This window comes from Mustela erminea, chromosome 4 (genome assembly GCF_009829155.1).
Source record: "Mustela erminea isolate mMusErm1 chromosome 4, mMusErm1.Pri, whole genome shotgun sequence".
Taxonomy (NCBI): domain Eukaryota; kingdom Metazoa; phylum Chordata; class Mammalia; order Carnivora; family Mustelidae; genus Mustela; species Mustela erminea.
Genome location: NC_045617.1, coordinates 98,043,821 through 98,062,223, shown reverse-complemented (window position 1 = coordinate 98,062,223; position 18,403 = coordinate 98,043,821). Strand labels below are relative to the sequence as shown.

Sequence of the window (18,403 nt, the reverse complement as noted above, 5' to 3'; positions counted from 1 at the left end):
TTGTATAGAGATATTTAACACTGCATTACTTACAATTTTAAAAGAGAGTGGAAAGATCCTAAATAGAAACATTAAGGTTTGAGTAAATGATACGCTTCTTATATGATAAAATATTATGTAGCCATTAAAATTATGTTGACAAGGAGTTTTAACAACATTAGGAAATGCATATTAAAATGGCTAAGCTAAGTAGAAAAAGAAGTGAATATAAAATTGCATATATATGTTGTAACTCAATTATATAAAAATGCTGAGAAATTCTGGAAAGAAATGCAAATAAAAGTTTAATGGCAGTTATCAGTAGGTTGAGATTATAGACTATTATTGTTATTATTTTTCTTTCTATATTTGCACTTTTCAAATGTTTCATGACAAACATATGCCATATTTACATCAAGCAAAGCACAAATGTTTAATAACAAAAGTAGAACGTGTTTTCCCTAGAAGTGGAGGTGATCAAAGGATTGAATAATTGTTTGCTTTACACTGATAAAATGATTTTTAGGTTATAAAATGTCAAAAGGCAGCTATATTGGGAGGTAAAAATATCATCAATATCCTAAAATGAGGATACAATTTGCAAGTTATTATAGTGAACCAGATTTTCATAGTTACTTTGCTATTTTCCTTCTTGTTTTGTAGCTTCTACCTCTGCACCTGAGACAGCTTTTAAATGGTCCCTTCCTGAAGCATGGACAGGGATTGAAGAGGGTTGGGGAGGACACAACCATACCATTCCAGGTCCTGGAGATGATGTCCTGATTTTACCCAGTGAGTAAAACAGTATGCAAATGAAATAATCACAGACAGACTAAACCAGAACAATCCAGTTGGGGATTATTTGTCATTTAAATATATGGTACAGATACAGAATGTGGGCAATCTTATTTGTAGGCACTCACATCTACAACCTTCTTTTCTGAATTATTATAGGTGAAGAATTTCATAATCTTATGAAATCCAGAAAAAATTCGCTCCACTAACCTTCATTAAAGGTGGACTAAGTAGTCACAATACCACAAGGAATTATAATAATTCATTAATGGGATATTTTTCTTATGTGGCAGAGAACAGATTTGCAGAAAGTTTTAGTGTCCTTATGTTGGAAAGACATAAGTGTTTGGAAAGAAGCAATTTGCAAATGTTTTCTTTTCTTTTGCCTTTTGTGAATCTTTTAAATACAGAACTTTTAAACTTTAAGTATAGAATCTTTCAAATACAGAAAAAATGATGAATAAGTTTTTCTGTTGCCATGATTTTTCAAAGATGATGGAAAGGGAAATGGATGAATTAAACAGAAAAAGAAAAGTCTATGTACATATGTATGTACGTATGTATGTATGTATGATCTGTCTGGCACTCTCGTCCCACATAGACACATATGGAGGAAGATGTTTCTTCAGATAAACAGAAACACATACCCATACTTAAAAAATTCTTCCTTTTTTTAAAAGATTTTATTTTATTATTATTATTATTTTTAAGTAATCGCTATTGCCAACGTGGGGCTCAAACTCACCACCCTGAGATCAAGTCACCTGCTTCACCAACTGAGTCAGCCAGGTGCCCTCAAAATTCATTGCTTAAGAGCAAGTTCTTGAAACTCCCAGAAAATCTCCCTACCCTTAGAAGAAAATGTTCTTCAAAGAACAAATATATTCTCCTTAAAAGACCTAATTTCATTTATGGCTCAGTTTGAACTTCCTAAGGTAATATTGAATTTCAAAAAATACTGGAAAAAGAACTTTGGGTCATCTGCAAAGGGCTAACAATGATAATATTGAATGTTCATTGACAGCTAACAACAGGGCAGGAATGATTCTCCACATGTTAAAAAATTCAACCCTGAGAAGAACTTCTTTGTGATATAAGTGATATTATCATCCCTATTTTTTTTAGAGCTTTATTTATTTATTTATTTGAATGCACACTTTAGCTGGGGGGAGGGACAGAGGGAGGAGCAGGCCCCCCAATGGGTGGGAAGTCTGAGATCCCAGGACCCTGAGACCATGAGTGGATCCCAAGGCAGTTGCTGGGCCGCTGAGCCACCCAGGTGCCCCCATCATGCCTATTTTTACTGACCAGGAAACAGAGGCCTAGGACAGGTAAGTCACTTGCCCAGATTCCTGCAGTTTGAAGTTCAGGCTCAGGACTTTAACCCCCGCAGTCTGACTCGAAGGCCTTATTCTTAACCCATCAAATGCATTCCCTTTCTGAAAGGATGAAGAGGGAATGAAAAAGAGTAGTTGTGTTGCTTGTTTTATTTAGGATAAAAAAATGAAGGCAGGATGATTAAAACACGGTAAGCACCTCCGGGCATGGGGGTGTGCTGGTAGAGCTGTGCAGAAAGAGATAGAGGACAAGGAGGGGGTGGGCTGACCAGTGGGAACTTCAACTATTATTATCATCCAACTCCCCTATCATCCACCTCTTTCAATGGAGAATGTAACTTTTTGAATAAACAATCTCATGAGTCATTCTCATACGGAAGGGAAAAATCTGTTCTTGTCTCAGCCGTTTCTTTGATGAATGTAGCCAGCAGATTGGCCCTGGGCTATGGTTTTTCCCACTGAGCAAGCTGTTTCCCCCCACCCCATGCAGGAAGCAAGCGAAGCTTTTGAAGGTTGCCAAGCTTTTTGTATCCTTTGGGACCTTTACGCTGAGAGAGGAGTCCTCTTGGCTATCTTGCTGGGCACTGCAGTTGACTGTATCGTCCTGACTTTGGGGAGCCCCCAGCATTGTCTGTCATGCTTCCTTTGTTTGTGTGTGGTCATTCATAAGATGGGCCTGAATTCTCCATGAAGCTGCTCTTAAGTAGCACAGACTAGATAGATAAAATAGCACAGATCAGTGCTTTGGGAAAAAGTGGGGCATGAGGGGAGAGGCCCAAGCACTGGCTGTGTAAAGTATCTTTCTTATTTCGAGAATCAGAGACATTAAGATTTTTTAACCATGCAGTTATTGTTCATTATTTCTGGTTTCCAAATGGAAAGATAAGTGAATGAAAACGGATGTGTAATATGTAATAGATGAAGTCCTTGTTGTTCTGTTGCCTTTTTCCCCTTCCCTTATAATTATGCTCTCTTTTAACTCCAACAAGCGATCTTACAGTGGCCAACATTTTAATCTGTTGTTCTGTTCCGTTTGGGGTCTCACATAGAAGTTTTTCTGGCTTACTTTTCCTTTCAGGTTTTTGGAAAACCCTGATATCTTGACTTTTGATGGACTTTAGTTTAAATTCACCTTCTCTTTCTACTTGTGGTTTTGTATCCTCGACTTTTGTCTAGTTCTCCTGGTTTCACTCATTCTCAGTCTTCATTGAATCAAGTAAGTTTGTTCACCCATGTGTGGCCCAAAATAGATAAACAAATACTGCTTGAGTGAAGTGTACAATCTCAGTGCTGCCACCCACAATTTAATATTAGAGTTAAATCTTTTGAGATTGATGGGTCTGATACAGCACAACTGTAAGACTGTGCAGGTCTGTGAAAAATAATTCTCCTTTGAGCAGACACCTATGAATTAAGATTTTTATGATGATACTGTTGATGATGATAGCAACAGATATAATTTGAGTGTTGGTGTGTGCCCTGCACTCTGCATGTTCTCCATGGCTTTTCACAATTAATTCTCACAACCAGTTTATGAGTGAATCCTGCTGTTGTCCTCTGTTTCATAGTTGAGGAATCCGAGACACAGAAAGGTTAAGTAACTTGCCTAAGTTTCATCCAACTAGTGAATCAAGAGGCTGAGGAAGAAATCAGTTTAATTCCAGAGCCCTTTTTATAGTGTTATTTAAAAAACAAAACTAAACTAAACTAAACTCACTATCATCCCTGCCTGTTCTGATTCATCCAAATCAGATTACGTATTATACAGGATTTAAACTTCTCTGCTTATTGTTCACATTGTCTCCTTCACTCAGAATTAAAAAGGGAAAAAAATAACCCAGCTATTTATTGAGTACCTAGCATATGTGAGATCCTGGAAGAATTCAATCTTACCACATCCCCTTTAGGTACAGACACTTGAGGAAACTGGCAAAACTTCTCGAAGAGGTATCTGATGTAACAAGCCTTTAGTAAAAGCGTGTGCTTTACATCAGGCAGCAAATGTAGCTGTATTTCAAGTTAACACTTCTTTCCAATTCCGTTTAGCCAACGTATACTGAACACTCAGTGTTTGAGGCACTGTACCAGGTGCTGCTGACGTGGGGCTCCAAAGGCAAGTCAGATACACCATGACCTAGAATAGCTGAGTCAATAAAACACAGGATACATAATAATACAACAAACGACTGGAATCAGCAATAGAAGTGTTTTGAATCAAAATGTCTCTGGTGAATGGAAGAGAGATGGCCTCGTGGCAGAAGAGGACCTTGAAAAATGGAGTAGGGATCTGAGGGGCTGTTAAGAGACACAAAGACCTATTGGGGAGTTAGTGATGCTTCGGGAGATGAGGACAGGCTATTGACTAGGATAAACCTGGGTTCACATTTGTATTTTGACATTGACCAATTGTGTGGCATTGGACAAGTTTTAAACTTCTCTGACCCTCATCTGTAAAATGAGGGCTATAATTAATATGGATGTCATGGTGTTAAAAAGATGAAATGAGATAATGTCAGTACATATGACCACTGCATAGAGTATTGGCAGTAATGGAATTAGAGATGAAAGCCGTGATTTTTAATGTATCAGGTGCTCTTTTCCTTCATTTTTCCATCTGGCTGCCCCCGTTGGCCTCTGGTATTAGCGACACTTTGTATTTGCTTTCCAATGGCTTATTATTTAATTTTCACAACATCCTTGGGAGCTAAATAGGTAATAACTATTATTACAGTAAAAACCCATTTTTACATAATACGATTTTAATGGAACTGCTGATTTTACAAAATGAAAGTGACTGGTAAAGAAGATTTAAGTGATACTTTTGAACCTCTAATATAATTTTATGGTGTTTTGTGTATTTTAATTCATTAATAAAGGAAACGTGTAGAACATTCCCATCATTATTCAAATAGAATAGCATAATTTTTCAATAAAATTCTTAGGGTAAATTGCCTATTTCCATTTTCTGGGAAATCAATTTTATGGAATGACCTCAGACCCATCCTATTCCATAAAAATAGGACTTTACTGTACTAATAAAAGATATCACTATCTTAAGTATGATACCATTTTCCTCCAAGGCGTTCTGTCTTTATAGACATTGGATTTTGAAAAAGCTGTAAATTCTTCTCAGTGGTATTATATGGAGTCAGCTAAGGTAATCATGAAGAATTTGCTTTGCATTTTAGTTTATGATAACTTTGCTTCCCATAAACAAGTATATCTGATTGTCTTTGCCTCCTAAATATGAAAGAATTGGTATAAATGCATTCTAGACATCTTACAGAGTGGAAGCGAGTTCTATCTGCCATATTATACAAATTGCACTTTCACAAGCATGAACGGTCAATGGGCGAAACAGTCCTGCTAACCTGTACTTCACGTTTTGTTCTGAAATGACCTGAGAGGATTTGTATATGCTGCTTCCAGTGCTTTCTCTGAAGGAATTTCAGCCATGACAGGATGATACCCTTTTCACACAGAGCAGGCGTAATGAAAGGAAAATATGTTTTAATTCCAAGTGATAGGATTCTGTTCTGAAGGGTACAGATATGATATCATATAGCCTCCAGCACAGTGTGTGTGTGTGTGTGTGTGTGTGTGTGTGAGATATTATTCACTGTGTTCCTTTTTCTGTATCACTTTGAACTCTCCTTATTTGAAGAAATGAATGGGAGAATACTGTTTTTCCTTTATAATAGTTCTTCTGTTTGTTCTGATTTTTCAATACTTGGGTATTTTAAATGGCAGAGAAGCTCATCAAAGCCGTGTGATGTTCAAAGATGGCAATACTTAATGCATTGCTTTGTTAAATCACAAGGCATTGAAGTTGGTGATATGAGGTGAAATGATCATAAATCAGAAAGTAATATTGGGGGGAGAATTGCTGCAGAATGTTGTAATCATAGCATTATTAGTTTGATTTACTTTTTTCTTACTTGAGATTATAACTACTTGAGGATAAGATACATGTAACAGAGATTTAAATATGCAAAATCAATTAGAAATCAGATATAATACCTATTATGTTACATCCCTGTAGCTTGAGTACTTTTCAATATTCTGACCTTGACCCATTTGGATGAAACCAAAGAGTCTTGCAAACCATCACCCCATTTGTTCTGGATTAGTAGCAAATGGAAAAGGGAAGAAATTTAAGCTTAAGTTACTGGGGTCCTTTTTATGAAGCATGGCATTAGAATGGTGACTGACATGTTCTGGAAATCTATTTCTATTTAACAAACCACCTGGAAACTTAATAGCTCAAAGCCCACATTTTATTTTGCTCATAATTTTGTGGGGAAGACTGGAGTATTCCTCTTTGGGATCTTCCAGGCATTACAGAGAGATGGTGGCTGGAAAGTAGTGATCTAAAAGCTCAGCTTGGGCTGCGTGATTTCAGATGGCTAACTCCCATGGCTGGCGATCTGTGCTAACTCCCATGGCTGGCGATCTGTGTTGGTTATTATGGGCTGGGAGCTCAGTCCAGGCTGTCAACCGAGAGGCCTCAGTTTCTTTGTGGAGCTTCCTGGGTTTTCTCCCAGCATGGCAGCTGGATTCCAAGAAAGAGCAGTCTAAGAGGGAGTTCTCTAAGTGTGAGCAGTCCAAGAGACCTGGGTGGAAGCTGCATGTCTTCTAAGTCAACCTTAGCAGCCTCAGAATATTATTATGACTACTGCATTCTCTTGGTCAAGTGAGGCACTAAAGGCAGCCCAGATACAGGGGAGGAGACTTGGGCTCTGCCCCTCAATGGGAGGACCAGCAAAGAACTTGCAGCTGTCTTTAATCTCACTGCTGTGTATGTGTTTATGTATGTGAGTGTGTGTGTGCAGGCATGTAATTAGGAGCAGATGTACCTGACTTAATTCAAAAGGTTTGAGGTTTTAGGGTCTGCTAAATTTGTACTGTCTTTCTTCTCTGGGAAGAATTTATTTAGATTCTGTTGGCTTACCTGAATCAGAAATTGAAGAACACCAGGAGAGAGACTGTCCAAAAGATTTTAGTTTCTTTATTCTTTACAACTTATGAGGCTTGGTGGTCTGGTATTGCCTTTTTGCCACCCCAAAGTAAAATTCTTCAACCCTCTGCACAGAACTGTGGGCCCCTGACCTGGGACTGCTCACTTCGGGGGCGGGGGGGTCGGATGACAATGTTTGGACTGGAGCATTTATCCATATTTTCACATGCACAACCAGAAGCCTCTTCTTGGGAGAGAGGGTTGTGCTCGCAGAGGGGAGGAACAGAGCACAAATATTTTGAACATTTTATTTCTTTGAGGGTAGAAATTAGAAGTGCGCAGGGAACACAGTCATGATTTTCTTTTACTTGATATGGAATATGAATGGGAAAACTATTCTTTAAGATTTTATGGGTAAGAACAGATGAATATGATTTTTTAAGAGGTACTTTTGACACAGAAACTAATCAATATTATTACCAAATAAATAAAAAAAAATCTGAAACTAGGGATCAAAGGATCTTTAGATACTGTATAAATCTCCTTCCTTTTAGGCAGTTACTTGAAGGAGAATATAGACCGTGAACGTTGCTTAATGGTAAAGGGTATTAAGGCCATGTTCTTCCCACAAGAAGGAAAACTCCAAATCTCAGGTTTCATGGGGCAAGTGTTTCCACAGACCTCCCCAAGTAATTCTGAAATATTGAATGTACATTGGCTTTTCATACATCCATCAATTTAAGAATGTACTATAGAAGCTCACTCTTGAAGGCAATTTAAGTGTAAAATCCTTTGCAATATGGAGTCCTTTGATGAACTGAATGATCATCTAGGAATTGGTTTTATTCTGAGGTGTCTTTATGTGGATTTACTTATATTAAGTAAATATTAATATATATGTAAAATATGGGTACATAGCATTGTCGAAGCTGCTAGGCAATTTAGTGGCTATCTAATTCAACTGAAAAGAGCTAAGGTAATGCAAGTGTTTTAGAAACTGTAAAATGCTGTGAAATGCATTATTATTGCCCAGAGTTCTGTGGTATTTTGTACCAAGCATAAGAGCAGAATTTCTGTCTCCTTGTTCTCAACCCAGTGTTGTAAATTGCCTCCTGAAATTTATAAGAAGGGATATTGTTGCTTTATTTGTTGTTTTAGATTTCTGTTTCCTTAAAATAGGATTACATCTCCAAGACATAGTTGTAGCCTCAGGAGTTCCTTCTAGTTGCAATGACCATGATTCGGATGGCTTCTTATGAGTTAATAGTAGTAGTACCCTAACTACTGACTAAAGCCTATAACAGAGTACCCTTTCAAGGAGTGGACAATTCCAAACAGGAGTTGAAATTTAAAAAAAAAAAAAAAGTATTTTTATGGTTATTTAGGTTTTCTCCATCAAAATTGAAGTCCAGTTAAAATAACAGCAGCACAGAAATTTTTACTTCCTATAAGAGACAAAAGGAGCATTATTTCAAAAACATAAGTCAAAATAAGTTGATCTCCTTTTCCTAATCTCAATTTGTCAATCTCTGCTTGACTCATGGTATTTGTTTCTGGGCTAATTAGAACTCACTTAGAATCTTCTCTTGGGACCCAAAGTCATGCAGGCCCTTATACTCTTTATGGCTTGCTAACTTGCTGGAACTAATGAGAGTTCTACTTGAACTGAGTGGTTTTTCAAGCCCTTTGCTGTCATTACTCACCTGAGAAACATACTCATTGTCATAGCCCATTAGTATTAGCATCATAGCGATTTTTTAGGAGGGAATATATTTCCTCAGGGTTTGCAGATCATAATTTGGGGGAGGGGCAGGGTGGTATTGATAAGTGTGAGGTACTAAGAGGCCCAGGGCTTATTTTGGTAGTCATCCCCAACTGGAAAACCACTGCTTTTATCAGTTTACAAACTCCTGACTCCAGGCTTCCAGAAGTGGGACCTTTCCAGGCACCTTCTGTTTCAATCTAATGGGTATGCCTATAAAACAACCATGGTGCTTTTCCTTCAATTTCAATAGATGTGATATCTTTCTTGCTATAACAACTTCTTTCTCCTCCATAACCTCTGCATACCTCTGTGCATAGTATCATAGTACTTTTTAAAAAATACTGTGCATTATTTTCCTAAGTATTTTTAAGTATACTTTGACCTTGACAGTATAAACTACCAGCTTCATAGTAGCATACGTGCATTGGTGGTTGCTATGGAAACATGCTACTGTGGTGGGAAGCAGAACTGGAAGGTCTTGGCCTTTTATTAATTGTGAAGAATAGAGAGAATGAGCCTGAAAAGAGTACTCAGAGCTCTTGTGCATGTGTGAATTGCTAGGGATGCCATCAATAAAGAGAGAGGATGCAGGGGAAGGAATAGATTTAGTGTATGTCCCTTAGACATATACTAAACTTGATGTGCAGATGCCTTGAATGGTAACAGGAAATGTGGGCCAGAAGTTTGGGAGGGAAGCTGGTTGGGAATCTAGACTTAGATATGATAATCCTCAGAAGAGTTGACTGAGGAATCCTTGGGGATTGAACTAGGGTTAGAGCCAATAGGAGAGCCATCACACATGGCTACAAGGAGAGGGTAGGACACAACATCTTGGAAGAGATTCTAATTTAGGTGGCAGGAAAAGAAACCAGAGAAGGAGCAATCGTGAAACTAGGACGTGAGCTAAGATAGCAGAAGGCAAGGAAAGAGCAACACAAGATGGTGGGGGTGGTTGACAGTAAATGTTCCAAGGAGGACAAGGGGGATTGGTCATTTAGAAATTGCCTGAGGATAAACTGCCTGCTCCTTGGGAGCTGCTACAGGTGAAATGCAAAATCTAATGCTTGTCTGGTCTTACACTTTCACACACCTACATTGGATCCCTGTGGAAACCCTTGTAGAGATCAGTGTCTTTAAGGACCCCCATATCTTTGTTAAAACTAAAAGCAATCACTCTCAGCACTTCTAGGGTGGCAAACAAGTTGTTCCTGGTCATGCTTTGGTTAGAATACTAAGTGTTCTAAATTAATAGGCTCCTATGATAGGTTAATTACAATAGAATAGGTCAATTTGTACAGTTCAGTCAGGTCGGGAAAATAGATGATAATCTCTATGATATCAACTGTCATTTCCTAAAGGGGTATAGTATTATAGAAACAGAGAATAGGACAAGAGACAATTTTTTTACAAATATCTAGTGGATTGTGTATAATTCTTATGAAGAGTTGAAGGTCATATTTAAGAAAGGTAGCATCATCAGAGAACCTCCAATTCTTTTCAACTTCAGGATACTGAAAGCAGCAGCCAGAGATTTTGATATTTATTTTCAGGTGTTGATGTTAGGAACAAATTTCTTTAAAGTCATTAGTAAATAGAATGACCAGCTCCTCTGGTATATCCGGGACTTTCGGTGATAACACCTAGACAGTCTATGGCAAAGTAGGATGGGTTAGTCAGCCCATTAAGAAATCACTTTTTAAGTTCCTATAACCCCATATTCTATCATTTGCCTTTCTACAAATTTGCTGAGAATTAATGCAGCTTTTCATGCTTTAAATAAGTAAACTGATATTTTACCTGGTTTTATTCCCTCAGGAAATTTGTCTCATGGAATTAATATTCTTTGAAGAGACACAGGAATTTACAAGCGACGGGGATCTGAATGATTGCATATGCATTTTGCCCTCCTGGTTGGGGCTGGGGAAGTAGAGCCAAGTAAGGAACAGCTGCCATGGTGTCCTTAATATAGAGCAGGGCTTTTTTTTTTCACTTGCTCTAATTGAATTACATCTTTTTTCTCTTTACTTCATGGTCTGTTTTCCCATGCAGATATTCTTGGAACGTAGAATTAAATAATTCATGATTTCCCAACTATTGATTTAGTAGGTATAGCTGCCATTTCTTGAGTTGATTATATTTTCTTGAGGTTGCTTTTGGAGTTTCTTCATATGCAGAGCTTTATACATAAAAGAAGTGTGTCCAGTGAGGAGGCCCTTCGGCAGGACAGAAAGAGCATAGGGAGCTTGCTGTCAACTCCTGAGTCACCATGCTTTTATGCAATCCAGGAGTTCTCTTTTTTTTTTTTTTTTTAAAGATTTTATTTATTTATTTGACAGAGAGAAATCACAAGTAGATGGAGAGGCAGGCAGAGAGAGAGAGAGAGGGAAGCAGGTTCCCTGCCGAGCAGAGAGCCCGATGCGGGACGCGATCCCAGGACCCTGAGATCATGACCCGAGCCGAAGGCAGCGGCTCAACCCACTGAGCCACCCAGGCGCCCCCAATCCAGGAGTTCTTAACTTTTCATGTGCTCCAGGTCTGATTGGTAGTCTGGTGAAACCTACATCCATTCTCATAACAATATTTTCCATGCATAAGATAAAATAGGATTATAGGGGCACCTGGGTGGCTCAGTCAGTTAAGTCTCTACCTTTGGCTCAGGTCATGATCTCAGGGTCCTGGGATTGAGCCCCAAGTCCGACTCCCTCTCTGCCTCTGCCCCTGCCCCCTGCTTATGCTTGCTCATGCTCTCTCTCAAATAAATACAATCTTTTAAAAATAGGATTATGAATGAAACCAGTTATATATTTATATTGCTATCAAAATATAAAAAAATAAAATTTGTGATATTTATGCTTCTTTATTAGAGCTTTAAATGATAATATCTAGTGCTGATTCTGATTACTATCATAATTTAAATATTGTTGTAGCTATTCTTCAGAAAGCATTGCCATATATTCCTTCTCTCCCTATAATTGTATGCTGTTCCTCTCCTGGAGAAGTCAGGGCTCACTCATCTCCCTTTGAATCTGAGCTGGCCAATAGAACATAGTAGAACTGATGTCCTGGGACTATCGAGGGTAAAGTCACAAGAACCCTTATTTAAGATCTTTTTGCCTGAATGTCCTATTTGCTGTTGGGATGCTCCCATTTCAATCCCTTAGGCTTAGGCTATGGGAATTCCAGATCATGTGGAAAGGCCATGTCTTTCACACTGATTGCTGGCCCCAAATACATGCTAGCTTGTAGGCAACACCAATTTCCAGCCACATCTGTGATCCATCTTGGATAACCAGGCCAATTGAGCCCCATTGTGGGGTCCTCCTGACAACTCTGATAGAATTTTTTTCCCCCTTTATCTGAAAACACATTAAAAATCTCCTGTTTTGTCCTTGGGCCAATATTACTCAGGATTTCTTGTATGGTTAAATAAGGTCTTGTCCATTAGGATTCCACATCGGCCCTAGAGGAGTTAATGGCCTCCATGCTATCCAAGAGAGCAAAAAGTGACAAAAAACTTCCCCTGAAAGTCAACATTGGATCTTTTTCCCCCCAAATTGATTTACACTTATTCTGTTATGCCGTTTGCACACTATGCCTGATACTAAAGCAGAGTTCAGGAATCATGAATATATTGAACAGATATTTACTGGGTACATGATTTATTATGTTCCAGGCATTTGGCCTTATAATGGGGATAAAATGGTATGCAAAACGGTTGTAATACCTACGTGGAACTTACTGCCTGGTATGAGAGACAGAAATGTAATCACACATACAATTATAAACTCATAAAATTAACAACTGTTCTGTATGAAACATTTAGAAAGTTCTGAAACCATATATCATGAGGGCCTGGACTGAAAAGGAAGGGAATTCAAGTAGATAGACCATATTGTAAGGCTAAAAACAACCATTTGTATATTATTATTAATAATAAATGAATCCAGAATTTCTCAAATTGTTTCCTGTGAAACTGGCTCTTTTATAAGTATCACATGGGAGAAAGATAACAAAGTCAAGTGAGCTTGGAAAATTTTGGACTAAACACTGAAGAATAACTTCTTTGAACCTGGTCTTTTCAAAGCCTTTTTATATAGGGATACGGATTGTGTAATTTCCAGAAGGGAAATAGTATGTGCTATTTCTCAAAGATGTTTAAGCATGTAATCCTTTTATTCATAGAGCAGCTCTGATGCTAGAGTTTTGGGGGAACACTCTGAGTACAAAGTAATCTCACATTTGATCTAATCCTTGCAAGGGCTCCATGGGGTTGCATATTCATTTGTATTAGGTAAGATTAGGTCTTCTGTGAATAACAAAGACCTGAGATAGAAGTTTAAATCTTCTTAATAATAGCAGTCTGTTCTACAGAGTCAGGGGCTTGGACTCCATTTATCTTCTTGTTTCACCACGTGTGGCTTTCATTCCCAAAGTCACTCTGTGGTCCAAGATGGTTGCTGGAGCTCCAGCCATTGCAACCACATTCTGAGCAGCAGTATAAAAGAATTTTTCCTACAAGTCACACATGACACTTCTTCTTACATATTGTTGGCTAAAACTTACCTTGGCCAAAACTTAATTAACTGGAGAGGAAGCTGGGAAATGTAATCTTTTGACTAGGTAACAAGATATTCAGCTAAAAATTGGAGGTTTTTTGTTTTGGGGGGTTTTTTATTTGTTTTTGTTTTTGTTTTTTACTAAGGAATAAGAGGGGAAATACTAAGAATCAGCTGGTCGTCTCATTTTACAGCTGAGAAAAATGGACCCCAAAAGGGGTGCCCCCCAAATCTCAGAGATCGTAGAGATGGCACAGGTTCAAATCCAAACCTCCAGATCCCTTGGGTCTCTCTAGTTCATGACTCTACCCCTATTTATACATTTGGGAGGGATCAAAATAGAGCCTTTGAAAGAATGTGATACACACAGATAACAGGTCTAAACCTGGTGATCCAAAGAGATAAAGACACTGTCAAGTATATTTTCAAGGGAAAGGTAGGAATATATCAGAGGCATATCCCCATATTTAGAAAGTAACAACACTCGGTTAACCCAGTCTGTAAGTGAGGTGTGACTGCCTCTCACAATGGATGTATTATTAAGACCAGGACTCAATTTGTCAGGCTGCTGTGTGCCTGCCCGGCGTCAAATGGCTTGTCCTCACTTTTCTTCATTTGTAACATCAGTGACGCTCTGCCAGCCCTGGATCCTGTCTGAAGCCATCTGTTTGCCTCTCTTTATTTACATGATAGCATCACCTGATGGCTGTTTAGTGTCTGGATTAAAAAACTTCCCTCTTACTTAGATCGAGCAGGTTTTTGTCTGGTTTAACCACAGTGGCTAATCCCTCTGACTGCATTTCTCAGTAGTGGGTGGAGAGACGTGGCCATCAGGCCAGCGTGGAGGGTTTGCACAAAGGTGGCGGACTCATTGCGCTGTGTCAGGACTGGCTGGGCTGTGCTCGGCAGTATCCGGGGCAGCTTCGCTCTGCTGTCTTGGGGCCCATTGTTGGTACCAACAAGACCTTGGCATCAGTGTCTCCCAGTGTCCAGGATAGCCCAGAACAGTGTGGGTGCACTTCACATCTTCGTTAAGTCAGTGGATGAGGGAGCGAGTGGGTGACTAGCGAACTGGATGAACTCTGATTAAATCCCAGGCCCTCTCTTCCATCCATAGTGATGGTGCAGCTACTGGACGTGGGATCGATCAGCAGGAGGAGTCGCTTGTTGGCAAATGCCTTGGCTGTTTGTCCTGGGGGACATGGCTCTAGTTCTGAATCAGAGTGTGGACACCGACGTGCCAAATCCCTTCCTCTCCCTTCAGCCCATCACAGTCCAGGGGCCAGGGTATGGAAGTGCTTTCTTTTTGAGACACCTAGGGAATGACAGTCTAGAACAGTCTCCTCTCACAGACACAGGTGTTTATAATTCCAGTCTTCACCATGGTGGCAGTTTTTCTTTCCAAAATCCCAGGGAAAAGGGAAGTGGGCGGGATCCTGGGAGTAGGATTCAAGCTCATCCGTGCTAACTCTGGCAGAGAAATATAGCCACGTTCCTCTGACGTAGAGTGGGTCCCAGAATACTAACACCTAGATAGATCCTCCTGAGGGACAACTGGAAAACCAGCTCCTAGAAATACAGATCTGTCTCAGAGATTATAGAGTTCTGGTAGTATGAGGGCAGAGGCTCTCCTGGAAGCCCATGACTCCCCCTCAGTCCTCAGGGGAAATATATTGCCTCGAGTCCTCTGATCACCCGGGTTGCTTTCCTTGTGCTATAGGGGGATGGAGAGCTTGTTTCATAATTTGGGCTAGCCTCAAGCTTTATAATGACCCCAGATGGCTGAGACAAGGTGTCAAATTATGATCTGTTGCCTCAATCTCTTATGAGCTACACAGAGATTAGCTGGACTGGAGTATATTACATCATCACCATCTGTGATTACTCTCCTTATCTCTGTTTGCCTTCATTTAGTTGGTTTGCTTTTGTGAATGGTAATGGACATCTTATCTACATGCATATATATGAGTGTAGGGGAGGTGAGTCCACACATTCGTTAGCTGTCTAATGGAGTGGCTTCCAAAATGGGGCATGAAAGTCAATCCGTGGAAAAACAGATAGAAAAATCCTAAAACATTTATTTTAATTTGTTTTTTATCCTATCCCTTGCAAGTTATACCTTTGTATATGTTTGATGATGTAGATAATATATATTACATTATAAATTTATCATTAAATTTATAAATAAATATTGGGAACAGGTGATTAAAATTTTATTCATTTAGAGCAGGAGTATTTGGCATTTATTTGAATTTTAATACCACAGTACTATTTAGTAACTATAGTAAGAATCCTCTTTAAAAGTACTTACTAGTAAAATATGGGCTGTATATGACACACATTATTCAATATGTATATGGTTTTACAGAAGCTTTTAAAATTAGGTGATAGAATATAAAATTAGAAATTTGACTTCAAGAAGCTTAAACGTAAGTTAACCTTTATGGAAATCTGGAAAACTGAAGTGGTCAAAAGCAGCAAGTTTTAATTTTCCTAAGGCCTTGGTCTTTCTTTTCTTTTCTTTTCTTTTCTTTCTTTCTTTCTTTCTTTCTTTCTTTCTTTCTTTCTTTCTTTCTTTCTTTTTTTTAAGGTTTTGTTTATGATAGAGAAGGAGGAGAGGGAAAGGGACAAGCAGACTTTGTGCTGAGTGTGGAACAGGAACGGGATTTGATCCTACAACCCTAAGATCAGGACCTGAATCAAAGTCAAGGGTCAGAGGCTTTACCTCATGAGCCATCCAGGTGTCCCCAGGCCTGGGTCTTTTGTATTGATTTTGCATATTATTTCAGAAGCTTCTGAGTGTTTTCAAGGGAGATCTTGAAATCACTAGTTCCAACTACAGAGCCCACTGTGATCTGGCCTCATCACCAACCACTTCCCCATGTGCCTTAGTGGCCTAATCACACCCATCTGCTTACCCCTCTGGGGTGGGTCAGCTACTTCTCCTTTCCTTTCTGGTGTGCCTAGCTGTCCCCACCTCCCCTCTTTCCTCCCCTCCCCTTTCCACAGAGAGATGAGACTAGCATGCTGAGAATCTTGTCAAACAAGGGATGGGTGAAGGCTGGTGGGTCCCTAAGAACCTTAGCAACTGACTGGGAGGTGCTGACCATGTTGGGGAGCCCCTGTGGTCTGCCAAGGAACCCAGTCTGGAAACCATTCAGCGCCAGGATTCATTTAGAACCTTTGAACCAGACACTTGTTCTTTGTGAAATGGGCTTCCCACAGGTAGGAAGTCGCAAGAGAGCTCCTGCTCATTCCTTTTCTTAATGAAGTTCCCACAACTCTACTATTCCCAGTAGGTGCCTCCCATTTCTCTTCTCCCCCGGGGAACCGGTGGCCTCTCATTCAAGCTGCTCCTCCGCACAGCTTGCCTCCTCCCTCCTTCCTGCACCTTCCACCTGAACGGTTGATGGGCCTCCCGTGGATCAACACCTGAGGAGGGAGGGGCCTGGTGCGGCTTGCCAATCAGGAGCTTGGAGCGCTCTGGGGATTTACAGCCTCGCCAGCCTGCAGGCCTCCCGCGGCTTAGCATCTAGGTGGTTGACACACCGCCTGTGGTTTTAGCGAGTGAGCAGCTTGAGGAAGTTCTGTTTGCTGTGAAAGAGTTTCAGAGGTTACCTTTCCTCATTTGCATTGTGTGCGTGCACCTGTTTTTGTTTGTTTTCTTTTCCGGTGAAACTACAAAAGGAAGAGTGTAAGAACACGCCGGTGCCCAATTAAAGCCTGGACAGTGGCTATTGCAGAGGAACCCAAGTTTTGCTCTTTGTCCAAAAGTTAAAGTCTTAATCGTGGTACTGGTGAGGGAGTCACTTGTAACTGGGGGGTTAGAGAGGTGTCATGAGTCCTTTATGCTCCTCGCGTTTGTGCCTGGTGTGTATTTAATGGTGTCTTATGGGTCTAAATGAATTAAAGTGGCTTCTCACACCTCTTGAATTATCTTATTTGTCTGGAAGTATCACTTGAGATGAGGCAGAGCAAGCCAGCCCCACAGTTCAAGTAAGAAGGGAAGGAAATAGTTAAAGGATTTTAAACTGCTAAAAAGGGCTCTTCCATTTTTCTGGGAGAGCAGCAGTTTGCATGGAAATCACAGCTTTTATACATTAAGTACTATTATGAGTCTCTTCCCCAAAGCTGTGTGAGAAATGTGCATTTCTCCCCCCCCCCCCAGGGAATTGCAGAATTAGGACCAAAGGTGTCCATATCTTCATGCCAAGGTTTTTCAGGTGACAAAAAGAAAATAGAAGATTCATTGGTAACAGCTCTGCCACACGGGGCTGAGTTCAGCTCATTCTGGGAGGAAAACTTTCACCGCAATTTTTATAAACTCTGTTGTTTCACTATCTTCTCTTTTCCCATATAATTCCACCATCGCCCATCACAGGCAGATGCAAATCAATCACGTTAATAAGGAACATGACAGATTATTGGTGCCAAGCGCTGAACATGCCCTTCAAGATCTCAGATTATTTGAAGAAGAGTGGTCAGAGTCTAGTTAAAACCAGAAAGCCATAAGCAATTATCAACAAGAAATGATGTAGAAAATAGCAGAGGTATTTAAATTTAATTTTTTGAGCCAGAGAAGAGCATGAGTTATGTAAATACAAGGCTCTAGAAAGACAGAACACATTGACAATACTCAGAGCCCAGAGCCAGAATATTCAGATGGAGCCTGACATAGGACAAAGTGCTCTGTTCATCAATAGTTTTGAAAAGCTATACGTTATATAAGTAAAAACACACATTAGAAAGATTAATATAAGCCCAATTGAGAATAGCAGTTATCCAAGAGGGGGCAACAGGAAGAGGTTAAGGAATTCTTTGATATTTTGCTTTGTGTATCTTTATATTATTTTGCACAGGAAAGATTTTTCACATATTATTTAAACTTTTTATAAAAGAAAAAATTTACAGAAGTCAAAACTAACTGTAAGGAGGTCCAATAGTATATGAAATTGGGTGTATAAGGAAAGAAAGGAAAGTATTACTCCTTTATTTGGGTACAAAGGGTAGGAAG

General features: G+C 39.6%; 1 protein-coding gene across 6 annotated transcripts in view; it reads left to right on the top strand.

Moving 5' to 3' along the window:
- The window catches only part of PKHD1 (PKHD1 ciliary IPT domain containing fibrocystin/polyductin), a 456,881-nt gene that overhangs the window by 247,590 nt on the left and 190,888 nt on the right, over positions 1-18,403 (top strand). For all 6 annotated transcript variants that reach the window (XR_004285058.1, XM_032340236.1, XM_032340237.1 and 3 more), the window contains one exon: positions 643-771. Coding sequence is in view for 5 of the 6 variants with exons in the window: in XM_032340236.1 (XP_032196127.1) it covers positions 643-771 (129 nt within the window). In the remaining variant the exon portion in view is untranslated. The remainder of the gene's footprint in view (positions 1-642; positions 772-18,403) is intronic.